Source organism: Cynocephalus volans, chromosome X, assembly GCF_027409185.1.
Source record: "Cynocephalus volans isolate mCynVol1 chromosome X, mCynVol1.pri, whole genome shotgun sequence".
Taxonomy (NCBI): domain Eukaryota; kingdom Metazoa; phylum Chordata; class Mammalia; order Dermoptera; family Cynocephalidae; genus Cynocephalus; species Cynocephalus volans.
In genome coordinates this window covers 121638949-121655603 of record NC_084478.1, presented here as the reverse complement: position 1 = coordinate 121655603, position 16655 = coordinate 121638949, and the positions used below count along the sequence as shown (strand labels likewise).

The 16655-nt window shown below is 35.3% G+C and overlaps 1 protein-coding gene across 1 annotated transcript in view; it reads right to left on the bottom strand.

Annotated features, from left to right (window-relative positions):
* Positions 1–3208: 3208 nt before the first annotated feature.
* ALG13 (ALG13 UDP-N-acetylglucosaminyltransferase subunit) overlaps positions 3209–16655 on the bottom strand; it is an 86605-nt gene continuing 73158 nt past the window's right edge. Inside the window, 3 exon segments of the mRNA XM_063083506.1 lie at positions 3209–3501; positions 5646–5823; positions 7900–7940. Of these exon segments, the coding sequence (XP_062939576.1) occupies positions 3236–3501; positions 5646–5823; positions 7900–7940 (485 nt within the window). The 3' untranslated portion in view covers positions 3209–3235.

Sequence of the window (16655 nt, the reverse complement as noted above, 5' to 3'; positions counted from 1 at the left end):
CACCACAGCCACCACGCAGATGGTCTGCCAACCACTGGAGTGCATTCACACCAGAAGTATCACCAGCAGAGACAAAGAAAAGAAGAGGATGTCTCTTTCCACAAAACCCATTTCAGTGACAGAAGCATCTGCTCTATGATAATATTGGGGGACCTGATCACATCTCTCAGCACTGGACAGATCATCTAGGCAACAAGTTAACAGTGTAACCATTATTCTTTCAGAAGGAGAGAAGAAATCTAGGGAAATTAGAGGGGGGAGGGGGAGAGGTTGGACAAGGGGCATAAAGAATAATTACGATTTGTAACAATATATATGCTAGTAATACTGATTTAATCAACATATCTCAATGTTCAACCCCAAAAATATGTATAATCGATTTTGATTCAATAAATAAAATAGTTAAAAAATAAAAAAATAAAATGGACTAAATTTGTCCCAGATTTAGAAAAATCTAGATTAAGTCCACCCCCCCCCCCCCCCACCCCATAGACTACTTCATTATTCACGGAGATTTATGTCAGAATTAAGTTCTGAAGGTCTGGTGTTCACATAAAAAGCCATGATTTGTTTATATTTTTATTTCCAAAGCTAATTAAAAGGCTACGTCTTGATTACAGGCTCCAAGGAAATGAAAGATGTTTTAAATTCACAAGTCTTGAATTTCAACAGTAAGAGCAGATGAAAATTGAGTCTGTTTTAATCAAGTCAGAAAGCCACGATTAATTTTAAGAATAAACATACACAGCATAAAAATGAATTCTAATTCTTTTTCCTCGGTATGGAAATTATCCAGCTCTTTACCTTCAGTGTAACCAGATTTATGTCAAGAAGGGGATAAAGGTGAGGGATCCCAAACAATGCCTTTATATCTCCTTCCCCCAACAATTCTAAATGGATAAAATTTGGTTAACAGCAACTAATCGGGCAATAATGTAAAAAGAAGTCTACCACTATGTTTATGCTACAAGCCGATTAAACATGTTAAGTCTTAGGACTTATTATTATTACTAGAAAAACTACTTCCTTTTTACTTAGCAGCTGCCTCCAAGAACCACATCCCTATCCCCAACAGGAAGACCAGGGCTTACTCCCTGGTTTTTTCTTAAAGACTAATTGCAATACAAAGGGTCTTCAAAAATTCCATGGAAAGATTCGTGTTATCTTTTAATTCCATTTTTCCATGAACTTTACATAAACAAAGGAACTTGTATTATTTATTTATTTATTTTTTTGTCTTTTTCGTGACCGGCACTCAGCCAAGAACTTATATAATTTAAACAGACCATAAATACCGTTGATATCAATTGATAGCAATTAGGCCAATCTAGAACACATGCTTTCAGGCTAATAACAATTATCTCATTAAACTATTAATTGGTAAATTGAACTCAAGGCAATGCAGCAACCTACAAGTCTGAAATAAAAACAAATCAGCTGGAAACTAAGGCAGATGTGCTCGTCTCAAAACAAGCCAAATTCCAGACCCACATTCTCAAGATAGACTATAACCTTCTAAAACACCCCTTAGAAGTTAATTAGTGAACCACTGACAGTTGAAGAGATGGGACAATCACTGGTTATGAGTTATGTATACTTCAGAAATGACAGCACATTTGAAAAATGTTGAATAGAGGTTGCTCCATGTTACAAGCCTGACTAAAACCTTTACGCAAAACAATTTTAGGCTATACAAATTGAAAAGAAGCTAAAATGTTAATATACACACCGTCTGGTTGTTAAAGATAAGTGCACTATCATCTATCTTTCTTTACTAAACTTGTCAGATGCCAAGTTATATAGCAAGGCTTTCTTAAGATCAAGGATACAAAAACAAAAACCCAACCAGTATTATGTCTATTATGAAGCAGAACCCTTTAACTGGATTCCACTCAGTTATTTTCAGCTGTTCAAGCACCTCAAGTCCTGATGTCTCAAATGGTTCTTTTTGCCTGGGGTGTAGCTGCAGTGGGGGTAAGGATAAACTGATTCACAAGCATAACCAACCTTTAAAGAAGGTGATATTTATAGATTTTGTGGCAACCCAAGAATACTTTTTAAATAGCTGTCAGATGAGATACAACAAAGCATTCACGACGAATTACCCCTCAGAGGAAAACTGATCAATACAGAAGATCTTGTGGTCTTTGGGTAAATGAATGGGAGAAGGCAAAAAGGGCTGATGAAATATGTCTCATAGAAAATCATAGACAAGCCAAGCCTGGAGAGATACAAGGTAAGTCTAAAAGCAAAAACTGCAAGATATGACAGCTATTGAAAGTATAGGACAATGACAAACTAAGCCTAGATTAAAGATCTAAAAGGGGATTACAGACGTTTTCAAAAACAGAAATACAACCTAAAAAAGAACATTCTCAGAGAAAAGAACTAGATATGGTAGTATGCACTGCAATGACTTGAGATTAAATAAGATTTCAAGTGGCCTTGCAACTACTCCCCACCAGTTCATGTTATAAATTCACATTCTTTTGCAACCAAAATGCCAGGGGAAAAAGCATGTTGAAACAATCAAACGTCTGCCATGAAAAAGCAAAAAAGAAAATACCACTCATTTTGACAATTTTAAATGCTAGTTTTTATTTACTGCAAACTGTGCAAAGGACACCAATTCAATACTGTGCAGTAAGACAGTTACATAAATCCAACATTAAACAACAGCATATGGGATAAATATGAAGCAGAGCACCATGTGCCATCGAAACTAATTAATATCACAGAACACAACTCAATCAAGACAATTAAGAAACCTGAAAAGTGCTCTCATTTAATATTAAGTGAGTTACCCAGAAGCAAAGGCTCTTGGTTTTGTCTTACTTTCTAGAAAAAAGTGGAAGTTATTCCAATTTTGCATGGTTTAATATGATATTTGATTTTGAACCAAGGAAACAGTGTGTATGATTTATTCCTTTTATCAATTGGTACCACCAGCCAATATAAAGTAGACAAGCTGGCTGATAGGAAAACAGCTGAATACAATGAACTATACTCAATATGGGGCTAGTTGTACATCCATCTCAATTTCCTTATTCACAGCCCCGTTACATTCCTTTATTTTAAAGTACTATTTTAAATCAAAAGATAAAATAATCTTAAGGACGAATACAAGAGTAACACAACTACTTACTTAAATCACTTAAACAGTAACATAAAACACTTTTTAAAAACCAAAATAGGAAGAAAATGCCAGTGCAGGAATACTTCATACTGCTTAATCTTACATATTCTGAGGTACATAATGAGAAGCTGAGGGAGGTGAAGCAATATAGCCAACTGGCCTGGGATTTATAGCACCATGAATGTGAGAAGAACCACCATATGCTGCACCAACTGGATACCAGGGGGCAACATAGGGATAATCTGGCACAACAGGAAGGCAAGAATCAAAACCCGGCAAAGGTGGCTGCCCATAGGGTTCTGACATTACTTGATAATAGACTGCTCCATGAGAGACAGATGCAGAGTCAGCATTCGGAAAAGTACCTGAAACAAAAAAATGCATATAGTACACTTTATATACAAAAATTCACTAAAACAGAACCCCATGCAACGTAAATGAGTATTCTTACAGATGAAAATAAAATTTATCATTAACTATAAGCAAGATCACAGCATCTGCATCAGGAGCACATTAGATATAAATAGTAACTAAAAAAGATTATATGAAAAATTTCCAAATTAAAAAAAATGTAAGTGTGTATATAAATGTGTCAGATCTATTCTACCTATAGATAGCTCTCTTTCTAGAATGACTTAGGTATTGACAGGCTAAACACAAACATCCTCTAGAGTCCCAGTCAATTAAGCTCTTATAAGTGGTCACATTTAAATTATCCAATAGTTTTCCAGTATAACACATATCATCCAAATAACCATTTTGTACCACTTTATCAATGAAAAACTCGGATATCTATATAGTCTGGTCTATACTCCAAGGTATAGTTCTGAAGATCATCCTAAAACTTATCTCCTGAATGTCATTAAGGTCCTAGTATTTTAATTTTACAGTACTTTTGGTAACACAAGTCAGTTTCAGTAGAAACAAATGCTGTTCTGACCTTGCCATAGTGACTATACATATTAGACAAAAAGGAATCTTTCACTACTTGGGCTAACTTAGAATCCCTAGCTCATTCTGTGAAATTAAAACTGCCACTGCCTCATGCTGCAACTAAAAATAGCTCTATTCCTTTGGGACATGGATGAACGTAGAAAAAATTACATTAAGTGAAATAAGCCATGCACAGAAAGGGAAATACCACATGTCCTCACTCAGAAGTAGAAGCTAAAAAAATAAAGAAAAAAAAAAGATACATACAACAAGCACAATAATACACTGAACTTTCAAAAGGGGAAAACAGAATTGAGGTTACCAGAGGTAGGAAAGAGGTAGGGGGAAGAGCAATTAGTGAAGAATAGATAAAGGACCACAAAAAATGATTACACTGTATAATGTTCAATATACTAATTATTCCAATTTGGGCATCACATATTGCACACAGGTATTGATATATAACTCTACCTCACAGTTATGTACAATCAATTATGCTTCGATAAAAGAACTGATCTATAAAAGAGACATTGCACAAAAATGTGAAAAAGGTTGATACTTTATTTTTTGTTACCATGGGCCACATCATACCAGCACACTAGGGATATAAGATTCTATAGTGCTAACAACATTCCAAAACCATTAATATGCTTCAAAAAGGGAAGGGAAGAGAAATGAAATTAGCATTCCTAAAATGCATCAGAGGCACAGTATACTTATACATAAGGTCTCGATTAGTTCTTACAACAACTCTGGCAAGTCAGGTATTTCCCATTTTACGGAAAATTAGGCTTAGGGAGGTTAAGTTACTTAGCAGAGATCACAACCATCCAGTTAGCAGTGCTGGAATGTGAAACAGATTTGGTTAGGTTAGTTCAAACCATTGCTTCTACCTCCTTTTGATTCTTTCCAAGAAGGGCAGTCCAAAGATCCTATTCTGAACTCTCCCAAATGCCTATCTGCATTTACACTGTGAACTCATAGAGCAACCATCCTTATGTTGTAACTGCAGTTTATCATTCTTTCAAGTAAAAAGAATGTTCCATGTAAAAAGTCAGCTAGTTCAGCTCGTCCCTCAGTAGAACAAGTTCTTAAGATAATCATCATACTTCATTCAGTATGCAGAAGTGTTTTATGAATAGTTCTCTTTGTCATAAAGAATATTAAATATTATTCAAGGATAAAGATTAAGTAAAAATAAGAACGCCTTTGATGAAACAAGAAAGTGAAACTGGCATTTTTGTGCCACAAGTGTGTGGCAGTGAAGACAACACTAATTTCTAGCAGTTTGGTGCCAGTGACTTGATTTGTGCTTAGGTGCCAGCAGTTTTACCCAACACTGATTTCTGCACTCTCCACACAAATGTAACAAGGTGAAAGGGGCAAATAAAATCTTAGTATTATTGTGACTACTTCTGGCCTCATAAATCCCTTGAAAGAATTGGGGTCCACCTATCATGCTTTGCAAACTGCTGGTCTATTACATGAACCTGATGAGACATCTGAAGGCTGTTATTATGTTACACACAATAAAATCCAACTGTCTTTCTTGCCGACAATCTCATTACATACTCACCATTTGCTGATGCTTCTGCCTGTGTGCCATCTGCTCTCCCAACCTCACTGTACAAGTGAGGAACAGTTTGGTCTACCAGAGGAGGTGGCTCAGTATAGATTGGATAATTCTCTACGTGAAGCTGCTGCTGTATCTGTGGCACACAGACCATGGAGTGCCAGTAGCTGTGGTGATAGCACTTGAGCAAGAAAGGGCAACCAAAAAAAAAAAAAATCAAAACACTTTACTGTTTGTTCCTTATTCTTTTTTTTTTAATTGGTTATGAATATTCAAGGGGTACACAAAGCTGATTGTCACCACTCGTGTCCAAGATGTGGTAGCCAGATCCATACTGTTCCTTATTCTTAAAGTAGTACAGTTCCTCACTAAAAATAATTGGGCCATGATTTTTAGGTGTGGTAGTAATGACTTTTTTGATCTAAAAGATGTGACATTTAAAAAGTCTGTTCTTTATTAGAACTTTAAGATATCTTGCAGCATCTGTATCTCATATTTGGACATATAAATTTTTTTTAGGAAAGCATTCTAAGGAAATTAGAGACATACACAAAGACCTGTAAACAAAGATGTCTTTTTGTAGCATTATTTTTAAAAGCAAAAAATACTGAACCTAAGCATTCGACAATAGGAAACTAGATGAATTATTATATATCCATAATAGAATATTATACAGGCAATACAAATCATGCTGTCAAATATTTAAAGAAAAAAATGGTCATATTGTTAAAAGATTATAAAAGTATACAGCATAATTCACATTTTGTAAAAAATTAACATAAAAAAGCTGTAAGGAAGTATATCAAAGCATACAGTGGTTATACAAGTGATTTTGGTTTTCTTTATACCTTAGTGTTTTCAATGAACGCTTTTACTTCTATATGAAAAAGTATTAAAATTTCTATTCTGTGTTTCCTGGTATTCCCATGATGTAAAAGGCAGGAGAATATTTTTAAATGCCTCAATCTTGTGGAATGGATTACAAAGTTTCCACATGTGACTATAAGAAGTTAACATAACTGAAAGGACAAGTAGTTTATCAAATTCTTGAAACTGCAAGAATTTAGAATTTAGGAAAATTAGTCTCAAAACCAAAAACGCACCCCACTATTCTTAATTTATAGATGTGTACTGTTTGGGGAAGACAGTTTTCTAGCAATGATACATCTAAAGTTTTAGGGAAATCAGTGTCAGGGAATATGAACTACTCTGAACATTATCCAGGAGACTATATAGTTTATTATCATCTCCTAAATCTTTGGGTGTGTCATTCCTTTTCAGTAAATATGCCATCCTGTTATATCAGAAGTCAAGTGTATTTCAGGGGGGAAGTAATTCCTGAAAGAGTAAAAGAGCTCTCACCTCAAATCAAAGACAACTTTCAGTGATTTATCAATACCCACCTCTACAATTCAGGGGAGTGATGAAAACTGGCATATGGTAAATATGAACACATGAGTGCTTTAAAAATAATACAGTTCTTTAAATGTCTCTGAATTCGTCTGATTACTTTTTTACATATAATGCAGAAACAGCCATAAAAATATTTTAAATAATCAGGATAAATAATCCATTTAGAGACAGAAAAACACAGTGAAACACTGGTATATAATGTTAAATATGAAGGCTAATTTAATATATGCTGAAGTTGTGCTGCTTAAAGCCAGTCCCCACTCTCCTCAATTTAACAACTACTTTATACAGTAGTCCCCCCTTATCTGCAGGGGATATGTTCCAAAATCCCCAGTGAATGCCTGAAACCACACATATAGTACCATACATATACTGTATTTTTTTCCTATACATACATACCTATGATAAAGTTTAATTTATAAACTAGGCACAGTAAGAGATTAACAATAACTAATAATAAAATAGAACAATTATAACAATACACTGTAATAAAAGTTATGTAAACGTGGTCTCTCACAAAATACTGTAATATTTTAGGACTGTGGTTGCTCATGGGTAACAAATTGTGGAAAGCGAAACCCCAGATAAGGGGGGTACTAATGTAATAAAAGAAACTGAAGCACTGGGAGGCTAAAGTAGAAAACCAACCAATATCATCTTCAGAGATGTGTTAGAAAGAAGTAAAATATTTAGGCTCCTCACAGTGTTCTTGATTTTTGAAGTTCAAGAGTCTGATTATCAAAACACCTTATATATTGTTTTTGTTTGTTTTGGCAGCTAGCTGATATAGGTGCTTATATTTTGAACATAGACCTTATCAAAGCAATTTTAACATGACTCTTACCTGCAATCCCAGATTGAAATAGTATTGCAAAACTTTTGTATCTAAAATTAAAAATTTAAAATTTAGTGACTAGACTGACATAAACAATTAGAACCATCTTAAAAGCTATTCTCTTTGAGCATTAAGTTAGATATCATGTAGTCTTCCCACAATGACAGCATTCTCAATTAAACCTTACAGTAAACAACCACTTACGTACCATTATAGATGAGACCATTTTCTGATCCAAGGTTTAATCACCAAATACAAATTTCATTTCTATTCTTAATATTAGGCAGATGTTATGGGAATGTCACTCAGCTAATATTAAGAAAGAATCTAGTAAAAGCATTTTCTTGTCACAAGCCTAAAATTTTACTTTAATACAACTCTACTACATAAGCAATCATTTTGGTCCTCAGTTACTAGCACTAGTATATAGTACAAACTAATGCTGAAATTAGTGTTGCCTGCTGAGACAACTAGCATAATAAGAAACACAATTCACCTAGTTTTATTTACCAGGACTAACATACTACCACTAGAACTCTAAAGAGAACGGGCAATGAACAAGGTAACTCAAAATGAGTTATATCATAAAGTGAGACAATTTCTCCAAACGTTACAGAACTTAAATAAAATATTTCATAAATGAACAAAAACTAGATGTATGGGGGAAGATGGTACATTCTTAGCATTCCAACTGTATCTCTAAATGTATTTTGACTAATTGACCTGGGATCCATGTGTATTCTTACTTATAATATGAGGGTACTTCAAATAGTTCATGGAAAAATAGAATTAAAAGATAACATAAATCTTTCTATGAACTCTTTGAAGTACTCTTGTATAATCCAAGTTCCAATAACAGATGACTCTCAGAAAACCATTTTCTTAAGTTAGAGACTCCCTATTACTGCCATTTTAAGAGTCAGCTTGTATACTGACTATTATGTGGGAATGCAGTATAATGCCTAACTCTCAAGCCAAAGAATATAAAAAGACAACAGCAAGAAATAAGCAAATTCACAAGTGGCATAGGATTCTACTCCTTGGTACATATATACAACAATACAAAAACTTGTGTACATATGTCCATAGCAGTATTAATAGCCAAAAAGTGGAAATAACCCAAATGTCCATCATTTAACAGATAAATTGTGGTACAGCAATACAATGCAATATTACTCAACCAAAAAAAAGAATGAAGTACTGATACATGCTACATAATAGATGAACCTTGAAAACATTATGCTAAGTGAAAGAAGCCAGTCATGAAAGACCACATATTGTATAATTCTATTTACATATATGAAATGTCCAGAATAGGCAAATCTATAGAAACAGAAAGCACAGTAGTGATTGTCAGTGCCAGGAGGAATGGGGAGTGAGTGCTAATGGATACAGCATATCTTCTGGGGTTAATAGGAAGTTAGATGGGAGAGTAAATGAGGAAAGAATCTGAGCAGAATCACCATGCCAACAAAGGCTTAGGAGTAGAAAACCAGGTGCACAAGAGTAGAAGGAAATAAGGCTGGAATGGAGGAGAGACAAGACTGTGGAAAGTAATAAATGCCATACTAAATCTGTTGAACTTTAAGCTACAAAAACTGGAGAATCACTGAAGGGTTCTGAGCTAGGAAGAGACACAAAGTGGTACAGATACCAGAGCAGTGAGACCAATTGGGAAGCTACTCTAAGTGTTGTTCAGGGATGAGGTGATAAAGGCATGACCTAGGAAAAAAGGGCATTGGATATTTTTATAAAACAGTCTGTGATAGATTTTTAATAAATCAACCAAAGTTAACATGTGAAAATCAATTGTATTTTCATATACCAGCAGGGCAAAATTGGAAAAAAAAGTTTAAAAATTCTATTCACTGCAGTGCCAAAAACCCAAATACAAACACACACATTTAACAAAAGATGTAGAAGACTGCTACAACAACAAAGAACTGGTGAGAAACCAAAGAAGGCCTAAGTAAACGGACAGATACTCATATACTATGACACTATGTTCACAGATTGAAAAAGACAATATTAAGATGCCAATACTCCACAAATTGAGCTACAAATTCAATACGATCCCAAATTCCCAGATTTCGGGGGCGGGGGGAATTGACAATCAAATTGAAATGCAAGTGACTTAGAATACCCAAAGCAAGCCTCCAAATAGAAAAAAAACTGGATAACGTACAAGTAGTGTAAGTCACACTACCTGACTTCAAAACTCAAAACTGTAAAAACAGTGTAGTACTGATGTAAGGATTGAAAAATAGGTCAATACAACAGAAGAGAGCTCAGAAACAGACCTGCACTTAAAACAGTCATTTGACTTTTGACAAAAACCCCAAAGTGACCCAATGAGGAAAGGAAAATCCATTTCACAAATAGTACTGCTGCAACCCTGTATATCCATAATGGGGGGGGGGGGGGGGTGACAGCCCACATCTCACACCATACACAAAAATTCATTTGAGATGGGTGGCATACCTAAACATAAAACTAAAAGCATAAAGTTTTTAGAGAAAAATATAAAAGAAAATCTAAATAACTTACAGATAGGTAAAGGTTTTTTAAGTTATAGAAATCAACAAACAAAAAAAAGGATAAATTAGATCTCACTGCAATTAAAATCCTCTGCTCACTTGAACCCAGAGGGAAGCGCCGGGAAGTGCCAGGACCTGCAGCCCACCCCACGGAGGTGAACCAAGGAGACCTGCGCAGCATGGGCAATCCCTCCTCCCTTGGACCCAGAGGGAAGCGCCAGGACCTGCAGTCTGCCTTGTCGAGATGATCCAAGGAGACCCACTGGGGGCTCATTCTATGGCCACAGATTCTGGAACAGGACCCAAGGTGGTATAATATAGCCACTACCACACCTACTGTCAAGCAAAGACAATTCACCACCACAGTAGCAGCCAGGGCCACTCCACAGGTAACCTACTGCTCACTCAACTACACTGATATAAGAAGAGTCACCAGTAAAGTCTGCAAATAATGGAAGAAATATTTATCCTCATAGCCAACCTCAGTGTAACAGGAGAAGCAAACCCTCTACCAAATGACCAAACGTCAACGAAAAAACACTAGAACTACAAAAAAAAACAAGAACATATGACACCACAGAAAGATTACACCAATGCTAAAATTTGAGACTCCGTGGAACAGGGAATCCTTGAAATGTCTGAAAAAGAATTCCGAGCAATGATCTTAAGAAAACTCGTGGAAATAAAAGAAGACTCAATTAGAGAACACAATGAAACAAGAAAAAATATCCAGAATATGAAGGAGGAAATTTACAAAGACATTAATACCTTAAAGAAGAGTGTAGCAGAACTCTGAGAAATAAAGACTCACTAAATGAAATAAAATCATAACAGAGAGCTTGGGCAGCAGGATAGAGAAAGCAGAAGAAAGAATTTCAGATCTTGAAGATAGTCTCTTTGAAATAATCCAAGCAGACAAAAAAAAAAAGGAAAAAAATTTAAAATAATGAGGAAAATCTAAGCCTCAAGCACTCTAACATCCGAACTGTAGATATTCCAGAAGGGGAGGAGAAAGTAAAAGATATTGAAAACCTATTCAAGGAAATAGCAACAGAAAACTTCTCAGGTGTGTGGTGAGATACAGACCTTCAGATCCAGGAAGCTCAAAGGTCCCCAAACAGATTCAATCCAAAAAGATCTTCCCCAAGACACATTATAGTTAAATATGCAAAAAAAAAAAAAAAAACCAAAGAGAGAATTCTAAAAGCAGCAAGAGAAAAGCACCAAGTCACTAATAGGGGAACCTCCATTAGACTAACAGCAGACTTCTCATCCAAAACCATACAGCCAGGAGAAAGTGGAATGATATATTCAAAATACTAAAAGAAAAAAATTACCAGCCAAGAAATCTTTACCCAGCAAGTCTCTCCTTCAGAAATGAGGGAGAAATAGTGTATTTCTCACACAAACAAAAAGTTGTGGGAGTTCACCACCACACGGACCAGCCCTGCAAGAAATTCTCAAGGGAGTCCTTCATCTGCAATCTGAATAACAATGACCACTATCACAAATACACAAGAAAGAGCAAAACCCACCATTAAAACAAAAATGCCAGCGAGAAAGAAAAAGAAGCTAAATCATGCCACTAAATTTAGGTTTCCGACTGACATTGAAGAAGAGAAATAAAAGGGGAAGTAATGATCAAAAGATATTTAAATCATCTAAACAAAAAGCAATTAAATGACAGGAATTAAACAATACTTGTCAATAACTACCCTAAATGTGAATGGATTGAACTCCCCATTCAGAAGACACAGACTGACTGGATTAAAAAGCTAGACCCAAGCATTTGCTGTCGTCAAGAGACCCACCTCACCTGTAGAGACACACACAGACTAAAAGTGAAGGGATGGAAAAAGATATACCATGCAAATGGAAACCAAAAATGAGCAGGAGTAGCTATACTTATAGCAGACAAAATTGACTTTAAACCAAAAATCATAAAAAGAGACAAGACCACTATATAATGATAAAAGATCTATCCAGGTAGAAGACATAACAGTCATACATATATATGTACCCAATACTGGAGCACCCAGACATATAAACCAAACACTCTTAGACCTAAAGAAAGAAATAGGCCCTAATACGTTAATAGTGGATGATCTGAACACCCCTCAGTATGAGACAGATCTTCCAGGCAACAAGTCAACAAAGAGACACAGGATTTCATCTACACCTTAGACCAACTGGACCTAGCAGATATATGCAGAACATTTCACTCAACAACTAAAGCATATACTTTCTTCTCATCAGCTCATGGAACACTCTCCAACACAGACCACATATTAGGTCACAAATCTAGTCTTAGCACATTTTTAAAAACTAAAATCATTCCAAGTATCTTCTCAGAACACAATGGACTACAAATGGAAATTAACAATAAGCAAAACTCTGGAAACTACACAAATACATGGAAACTAAACAATAGGCTTCTGAATGACCTATGGGTCCAAGAAGAAATTAAACAGGAAATCAAAAAATATCTTGAAACTAATGAAAATAAACATACATTATACCAAAACCCGTGGGATAATGCAAAAGGAGTACTAACAGACAAATTTATTGCAATAAATGCTTACATCAAAAGAACAGACAGACTACAAATAAATGCCCTAACACTACACTTCAAAGAACTTGAAAAACAACAATCCAAACCTAAATGTAGTCGATGGAAAGAAATAATTAAGATCAGAGCAAAACTAAATGAAATAGAGACCCAAAAAACAAGGGAAAAGATCAACAAAACAAAAAGTTGCTTTTTCAAGAAGATAAATAAAATAGGCAAACCATTACCTAAGTTAACAAAAAAGAGAGAAGACAAATAAAAATCAGAAATAAATTGGAATACATTATAATGGATACCACAGAAATATGAAGAATCATTAGAGACGATTTTAAACAAACGGATGACAACAAATATGAAAATCTGGAAGATATGGTTAAGTTTCTAGACACATACAAACTATCCAGACTGAACCAAGAAGAGATAGAAAAGCTGAACAGAACAACAACAAACAGTGAGATTGAAGCAGTAATCAGCAATCATCCAACAAAGAAAAGCCCAGGTCTGGATGGTTTTATAGCTGAATTCTATAAAACTTTTAAAGAGGAGTTAATACCAATTTTCCTCAAGCAATTCCAAAAAGTTGAAACAGAAGCAATTCTCCCAAACTCATTCTATGAGGCCAAAACCAGATAAACACATAAAAAAAGAAAATTACAGGCCAATACCCTTGATGAACATAGATGCAAAAATCCTCAACAAAATATTAACAATCAGAATACAGCAACACATTAAAAAAATTACACACCATGTTCAAGTGGGACTCATCCCAGGGATGCAAGGATGGTACAACATATGAAAAATCAATAAATGTGATACATCACATCAACAAATTTAAGGACAAAGAACATATGATTTTCTCAATAGATGCTGAAATAGCATTTGACAAAATTCAACATCCCTTCATGATAAAGACTCTAAACAAATTAGGTATAAAAGGAAAGTATTTCAACACAATAAAAGCCATTTATGACAAGCCCACTGCCAGTATCATTCTGAATTAGGAAAAACTGAGGGCCTTTCCCTTAAGAACAGAAACAAGACAAGGATACCCACTCTCACCACTTCTATTTAACATAGTACTGGAGGTACTAGCCAGAGTAATCAGGCAAGAGAAGAAATAAAGGGAATCCAGATTGGAATAGATGAAGTTAAACTGTATCTATTTGCATAATACTACATACAGAAAAACCTAAGACTCTATCAAAAAACTCCTAGATCTGATTAACAACTTCAGTAATGTTGCAGGATACAAAATAAATGCCCCCAAATCAGGTACATTTATATACTCAAATAATGAACTAAGAGAGAAATTGTTACAAATAAAATAAAATACCTAGGAATCAATTTAACAAAGGAGGTGAAAGATCTCTACAATGAGAACTACAAACCACTTCTGAAAGAAATTAAAGACGACACAAAGAGATGGAAAGATATTCCATTCTCTTGGATTGGAAGAATTAACACTGTGAAAATGTCTATACTACCCAAAGCAATCTACAGATTCAATACAATCCTCATCAAAATATCAATGACATTCTTCACAGAAACAATCTTACCTTTCATATGGAACAACAAAAGACCCCGAATAGCCAAAGCAATCCTGAGCAAAAAAAATAAAGCCAGAGGCATAACATTACCTGATTCCAAATTATACTACAAAGCTATTGTAACCAAAACACCATGGTACTAGCATAAAAATAGACACTCAGACCAGTGGAGCAGAATTGAGAACACAGAAATCATCCCTCAGTCTTATAGCCATCTGATATTGGACAAAGGCACTAAAAACCTACATTGGGGAAAAGACTGCCTCTTCAACAACTGGCACTGGCAAAATTGGAAAGCCATATGCAGAAGAATGAAACTAAATATGCACCTCTCACCATATACTAAAATCAACTCAAAATAGATTAAAGACTTAAGTATAAGACCTGAAACTGTAAAATTACTAAAGGAAAATAAAGTGAAACACTTCAGGAACTAGGTCTGGGCATGGATTTTATGAACATGAGCCCGAAAACACAAGCAACAAAAGAAAAGATACACAAATGGGACTATATCAAACTAAAAACCTTCTGCACAGCAAAGGAAACAATAAACAGAGTGAAACAACAACCTACAGAGTGGGAGAGAATTTTTGCTAAGTATACATCCAACAAAGGATTAATATCCATAATATACAAGGAACTCAAGCAATTACACAATAAAAAAAAAAAAAACCAAATTAAAATATGGGCAAAGGAGCTGAATGGACATTTTTCAAAGGAAGACTTACAAATGGCCAACAGGTACACGAAAAAATACTCAACATCACTAGTCATCAGGGAAATGCAAATTAAAACTACATTGTGATACCACCTCACCCTAGTTAGACTGGTTACAATCAAAAAGACAGTGAATAACAAATGTTAGCGAGGGTGTGGAGAGAAAGGAACGTGCCTGCACTGTTGGTGGGACTGTGAATTTATACAACCACTATGGAAAACAGTATGGAGGTTTCTCAAACAACTACAGACAGATCTTCCATATGATCCAGCAATCCCACTTCTGGGTACATATCCACAGGAATGGAAATCATCATGTTGAAGGGATACCTACACTCCCATGTTCATCACAGCTCTGTTTACAATAGCCAAGACATAAAGCCAACCTAAATGTCCATCAATGGATTACTGGATAAGGAAACTGTGGAATATATACACCATGGAATACTACTCTGCCATGAAAAAGAATGAAATTCTACCATTTGCAACAACATGGATCAGCCTGGAGAAAACCTATGTTGAGTGAAATAAGCAAAGCACAGAGGGATAAATACCACATGTACTCACTCGTAAGTGGGAGGTTACAGAGAAAGAAGGAAGGAAAGACAGACTACAGTGGTGTGATGGACTTGCAGATGGAGAGAACATACCTTGGGATACAAAGTGGGGGGTGGGGGGAGGTTGAGGATAATTGGGTGGGGGACACAAGGTACAAACGCAATTTGTGGTAATGTGCATACTGCCCATATGAATCTGGCATTCACATCTTGGGCACAAGTGATGACGATCAGCTTTGAACTTCATGAATATTCATAACCAATAAAAATCCTCTGTTCATCAAAAGACACTATAAGGAAAATAGGTAAGCCACAGAATAAGTAAAAATATTCAAAAAACATATCTGACAAAACACTAGTATTCAGAATACGTATAAAAAAACAAACAACAAAAAAAACCTTCTAAGTCGGTAACACAAGTGACCCAAAATAAAAAAAGAGAACATTCAAAAGATGTGAACACACTTAACAAAAACTAACAGCAAATAAGCACATGAAAAATGCCCTCAAACAACTAGTCATCCACATGCAAAAAAAATGAACCTACACACAGACCTTGGACCCTTCACAAAAATTCACTCAAAATGGGTCACAGACCTAAATGTAAAATGCATTAACTTCTACAAAACTCCTAGAAGACAACATAGCTAGATGACCTTGGGTTCAGCAATGATTTTACAAATACAACCCCATAGGCACTATCCATGGAAGAAATTATTGATAGGTTGGACCTCGTTAAAATTAAAAACGTCTGCTCTGCGAAAGACAATGTCAAGAGAATGAAAAGACGAGCCACAGATTAGGAGAAAGTATTTGCAAAACACATGTCTGATACAGA